The sequence below is a fragment of the Glossina fuscipes genome, unplaced genomic scaffold, assembly GCF_014805625.2.
Source record: "Glossina fuscipes isolate IAEA_lab_2018 unplaced genomic scaffold, Yale_Gfus_2 0, whole genome shotgun sequence".
Classification (NCBI taxonomy): Eukaryota; Metazoa; Arthropoda; class Insecta; order Diptera; family Glossinidae; genus Glossina; species Glossina fuscipes.
Genome location: NW_023998414.1, coordinates 16,078,874 through 16,084,954, shown reverse-complemented (window position 1 = coordinate 16,084,954; position 6,081 = coordinate 16,078,874). Strand labels below are relative to the sequence as shown.

General features: G+C 35.8%; 1 protein-coding gene across 5 annotated transcripts in view; it reads left to right on the top strand.

The window, feature by feature from the left end:
- Positions 1-6,081, top strand: part of LOC119642438 (serine/threonine-protein kinase S6KL) — a 73,368-nt gene that overhangs the window by 19,010 nt on the left and 48,277 nt on the right. For 4 of the 5 annotated variants that reach the window (XM_038041603.1, XM_038041597.1, XM_038041612.1 and 1 more), the window contains exon 8: positions 122-210. In XM_038041603.1, the coding sequence (XP_037897531.1) occupies positions 122-210 (89 nt within the window). Of the gene's footprint in view, positions 1-121; positions 211-442; positions 635-6,081 lie in introns of those variants that run through there. The other variant, XM_038041607.1, reaches the window with a different exon arrangement.

Sequence of the window (6,081 nt, the reverse complement as noted above, 5' to 3'; positions counted from 1 at the left end):
CCTTTTTCAAAAGGTTTCCAGATTACATGGTTTGTTACATAAAATGTTAGTCTAAGAAAATTTTTATTTGTTTTATTCAGGTAAGTAAATGTGATTTCTTTTCGTTTCATTGTCTTTACAGCTCCTGAAATCCTACAGGGCTTACCTTACGGCCATTCCGCTGACTGGTGGTCCTTGGGTGTTATCGTTTGTCAAATGTTTATGGATAAGGTGAGTTTTCATTATTACTTCTCTCTCTCTCTCTCAACACAATTTATTGTTATAACTTGGAAATGTTCAAAAATTTCTAAACCAAACAAAAGTTGCATAACTTTTTTCCAAAGCTATGAATTTACTTTGGAATATTGGCTATCCCCTTTTGAATATCAATGAAATGTTTTCGCCCCTGCATGTCTATGAGGAAAACTGTACACATCTATAACACGGCTTTATGTTTTTCAAGCATTTATATGCCCATATATATTTGAAAACGATTCGATTTCTCTGGGTATTCGAGAATCAATCTTGTCATCACTACCAGTTCGATCTCTTGATGACAAGGCTGCGAGCATCGATATGTAATGGGGTTCATCGGTTAGCAAGTGAGTTGGTACAGTGCTGCCGATGATTGTGTGCCTAAGTCAACCAAGCGCTGGTACGTATCGAAGATCATAAATTTGTTAGGCATAATGAACTCTATGCATACAGAGCTGACATTGTTCTTATTATCTTCTCTGCCACAATAAAGCTGCGCTTTAAATGCGTGTCCATAGTTAATAAGATGGTTGCCTTGCTTTTCAAAGTGGGAAGATTTACTTCTACTTTCATTAGTAATTTGAGGAAGTAACTCGCTGTAGAGTTTGCTATTTAAGTGTTACGTTGTATTTATTTTATGACGGCTTGTAACGCCATCACGCGTGTTACTCTTCTTGCTTTGGTGTACGATATTTTTAAATCCTTTGTATTGGATGACATATATCACAAATCTTGGCCACCCCAACATTGTTTACGGTTCACTCAGCACTATTATGCGAATCATTCCGCCCCTGACATTAATTTGAGCTGACTGATTTTCTCATCGAGCGCTTCTTGGATATCTTCGTGCGACGTGTTTTGCAGCGAACGCAGTATCAATTTATATCTTAAAGTTTTGCTTGAGATTGCACTTTGTTGTGCTCATATCATCATATAGACCGCAACTTGATTTTACCTCATTCTATAGTCTATACTTACCCGATGTCGGGTAGTGAGTGTAGGAAATTTATTCAAAATCCTAGCATGACTTAATTTCTCTTACGTATCTCGTTCACATCATTTCATTACAATTTTTACATTTTTTGTTTGTTCTGTTGGCAAAATCGACCATATCTTACTATTAAGTGATTATGCCACCTGCCTTACCTGATTATGCCAAAGTTCTCTTATAGCCTTTGAAGTTTTGAGCCCCTGCTGTCTCTCTTAAGCAAGTCACCAATCGATATGCTCTTATTGTGCAATGGTTGAGGATCAGACTTTGTTGCAGCTAAATTTCTTAGTTTTCCTTCATTATTGATATTAGGCTTTGCTGAGAGTCATCTCTCGGCGTGTTTCAAGTTTTCGATCTTCTTATTTTAAACTTTCATCTGTTCTATGTGGTTCTGTGGCAGTTTCTTTTTGGCCTTTGGGTTAGTTCACCAGACTTTCTGTGGTTAACACTGTGTCGTCCTATAATCATCTTTAAAATATTTCCTCCTTAGAAAAGTTTGGCAACGGCACTGACAGAATTCATTTGGTCATATTTACGTTTTCAGAATGTTTCTTCGGCATTCCGATTGCTTGCTGCGCGTTTATTAAAAACCTTTATCGCAAATGGAACGCGGAGATTCGACAAGCTTTTCTTGTTACGTTTTGACAAAATTTTGGTTTCACTTTCCTTTTCAAACATTAAATTTACCTTGCGGTTATGATTGGAAACAGACATTTACAGATATGTGTCCACACAGCGCATATTGACCAGAAGTGGGAATATGCGTTTAGAAGTCGGTCTAAATACTCAAAAATTGAACATTTCGGCTTTAAGCAAGCAGGTCGTCTTCATTTTCTATACTACTGTTATATCAGACCAAGCGAAGAATAAGCACATAAAATGCAATTTAAAGTCTATTATGCCTGGATTAAATATATATATATTAGATAATATTAGATGGTTGCGTTAATTTTTGTCCGCTTTTTCACTTGAAAAAGGCATTGCGTCTTTCCCACCGCATGTAAACGTCTATAAACTATTGAGTTTTTGACTGCTAAGCTGTCCGGCTAAAAAAATCTTACAATTCACTCTCTTCGAATTTTTTGGTTCTCCAGACTGTTCCAGAATCGACAATTGCGACAAGGCGGAGCAGCATCATCGTCAGCTTCTACAAGTGCTTAATGGGCTTCGGCAGGAGATTTTGTCAAATCAAACAACAAAAGTAATGAATGTCGAAAACGCAATTTTCGGCGATGCATGATTAGCGTCTGTATACGCCGAATATTTTAGGTACGAAAAGGTTAATATCACCTAATTTAATCGTTGCCTACACTGGTATTTCCGATTTCTTTGTCGTTTTGACCTGAACCTGACCTCGTTAGTCAAAATTAACGTAACCATTTAATACATATATATTGTATACGTATGTATAATATGTAAATGTAAATATTTACGTATAACACCCATATACGTATGTATTTAAACGCCAGAGCAGGAAGATAAAATTGATTGTTGCCTTTAAAGTCGGTCACCTTATGTAGCAAAAATAGGTATGAATAGTCGTAGACTGGATCGATATTAGAATATAAATTAAATTTTATGTTTTTACATTCACTTCTACGAGCATAATAAGACAGATTGAGGAAAAAATTGCCTTCGATCGCGGAGAAATATTTGCACAACGTTCATGACAAATAGAATAACAATGTGGAGGTATAATGATAATGAAAAGTCATAGAGAAGAAATTCGCCACGAATTGTGCGTCAGCCGGTTACGAGGGCAAACTTCGAACTCTATATAACCCTTTACTACTTTATTATATTATGTAGCATTCAACTTTGGCAAATGGGTGGGTAAACTTTGATGAATTTTGATTTGTCGAAGTGTATTTTAAATGAACCTATATGATAATCTTCCGTAGATAATGGATAGCTTCGAACGAATCGACAATTAAAAATGTTTAACCTTTAAATGCATGATTTCTTGTTTTGAGTTTTGAAAACTTGTTTCTTATAGGAATGTAGTCATAGGTTACGTAAAAATAATTTAAAAGTCCAGGTATTGAGGTAATGTTGAGTAATTATTTTAAAAAACAATGGTATGTAGACTTTTCACAACAATATGCGTTTGTTACCAAAATTACTTTAAACGTAGACAAATGGTTGTTGTGTGTTTACATTGTTTAATTTTATAGGAATTTTCAATTTATTTGTGTATGAAATACAGCAAAGCAATTGCCCTCAGTCCGTAAAAATCTTTTCCAACTTAGAAGTTTGCACTTATTTTTAGAGCTGCGCCTTTTTCGATCATGGCCTATATTATCACTTCGTATATCTTTTGGCGGGGCAGTGTGTTTACCTTCTATCTCCCTTTCTAGACTACTGGGCGTTCCTCTTTCATTCTCATCAGGTTTTTTACAAGAGCATAATGTCGCTGCAAGTTCTGAACTTTAGTCACCTAATGTGAGGATTGTCTGGTTTTTTTTTGTACATACCGATCAGTGCAAGAACAATCTAATACACCATTTGCGACTTTTGATTCTGATCCTATACCTGCCCAAAAAGATGTTATAAGCGCGTCCAGATAGTGAACACCAAACTACTCGAAACCTCCTTGATGGGATTTGTCGGGTAAGTATTGTTTCATAAAATGTGTTACTTTGGTGGAACACGTTTGTACATTGCACAAATATGCTGATACCTAGAAATTGACAGATTTCAATAGCACTGCAGTTAGTAAATAGAGAACTTTTTTTGCAAATTCGTTTGTTTTTACGTCTGCAAAATGAAGTGAATGCAATTCTAAAGATATGATCCATCATTCACAAAAGGGTCTAAATTGCTATAGAAAAAGTTTCAAGCTTAAATGTTTTTACCACACCACATGGGCATTGTACATTCAAATATATATACATAATATGGTATGTATTTTTTATTCCTTTTACTTTGAAGGTCAATTTCTGAGCGGGAGAAAAATATTTTTAGTTCACTCACACCGCCTAGATTTACGCTTTCGCTTGTAAGGTCCAAAATTATACCTTTTGGATCGCATAACTTGTTTACTTTAATGACCATTGTAATATTCTGAGATGTTTCAAACTAACCGATTTCTTTCCGATGATTAGAGATCAAGCTTAACCCTTTCGCGACTGATGCCATCTACATACGGCAGTCTCTTAATGCATTAGACGGGCTGACGCCGTCTAAATATGGCTGTTGTTAATTTTATACGGTATTGGTGGAATGGTTCCGTTGATTCGTCGCGAAAGTCTTAATGCTCGCTGCACTCCACTAAAGAGCTAAGAGTTAAGTGATTAGTTTAAAACTTATTAAAGAACTTTAAGAACATAACCTTAAATACTGATGGAAAAATCGGATTCAGCGGGCACAAATACGCTTACAACTTGCCGTCAGGGCAAACAAACGATGGTGAAAATAAAATATGGTTCAGATTGACTAAGTGACACGGTCAAATTCAACAAAATAAACTGCAAAATATATAATGATTTGATATACAATGGAGGATGATTCCCCGTCAGACGTATATATCTGAGGCCAGGCAAACTTGATATCGAATTTGGATTTTGGGCTGATGGTTCGCGTTAACGGCAATTCGGTTGGTGGCGGAACTCGATGGCGTAAACTCTCCTGGTCGTGTCATTTGAAATAAACAATCGTTTAATAGAGAAGAACAAATATTAGCTAACGGACGTACAACTATGAAAACTCGGCAATATTCATGGTTTTGTCGTGATTGCAGGTATAAGTTACGATTTACCGCGAAGTAAAAAAAATTACAAAAATTATATTAAAAGTTATACCTTTTTTTTACTATTCATAAGAAATCTTATTTGGATTGGCGTCCAAGAAATATGGTAGAAACATGTGGTTTAAATTTGGTCCAATTAATATTTGGTTTGGTTTGGATTAACCAATTTTCATGATGAAACATTGCCTGCGAAACTAAAGATTTCTTGAAGTTCTTAACAATAGACAACTCAAAATTAGTGTTTCACGAATATTTTTAAAGTGACAGGGAAGACGTTTGGTGCTGTCATGATTTTAGCTTGAGTTGGGCGAATGTTAGTGGAGTTTGTACGAAATTGTTTACCCTAGTGATCTTCGTCGACGTAGGATGTGTCGTAAACTTTTTTCGTAATAGTTGCAAGTCTCTAAGGTTCGTGGGGGTTAATCCTTGTAAGGACTTGTAAGTGTTAATCTCTTTTGAATGGAAGTGGTTCAATTGCACCTTAGTTCGCGTATGTAACGTCTTTCTTTGCAGTTGTGCACTTTAGATTGCTAAATTTGAAATATCCTGAGAGCTTTCCATAAAAACGATACATCAGCTGCGGTGGTATCAAAGTTTTGTGTAGGAATTTCCTTTTGACCGATTGTTATTGTGCTAATGAGCATTGGCGGTCTGAGTATACATTTTAAGATTTTGTCAAACGCCTGCTATTGAGGTTGATTTCATGAAAAGCGTGTTGTCTTCGAAAGTAATTCTCGTAGTGAAGCTGTAGTAGTTGAAAAATGTATAAATTTGCTTAGGTAAGTCATTTTGTTCATCAGCCTTTATAGCTGCTTTTTGTTCGTCGGCGGTTTAAGTCTTTTAATGGTTTTCACCTTCTCTGGGTCTGTTCTTTAGCGCCAATTATGTGTCCCAAGAATTTTATTTGGTTCTTTTAAAAGACACACTTCTCTTTGCTTAATTTTAACCGTCTTGATAATTCTTGATAATTTAAAGGAGTTGCTTAATGGTTGCGCGTAGTTCCTTTGAGGACATTGTCCATCGCTATTTTAACATTGACGAGGTGTGTAAATAATTTGGTCATTGTATTTCGGATTATCTCAGCAGTTGAGCTAATTCCGAGGTGTAG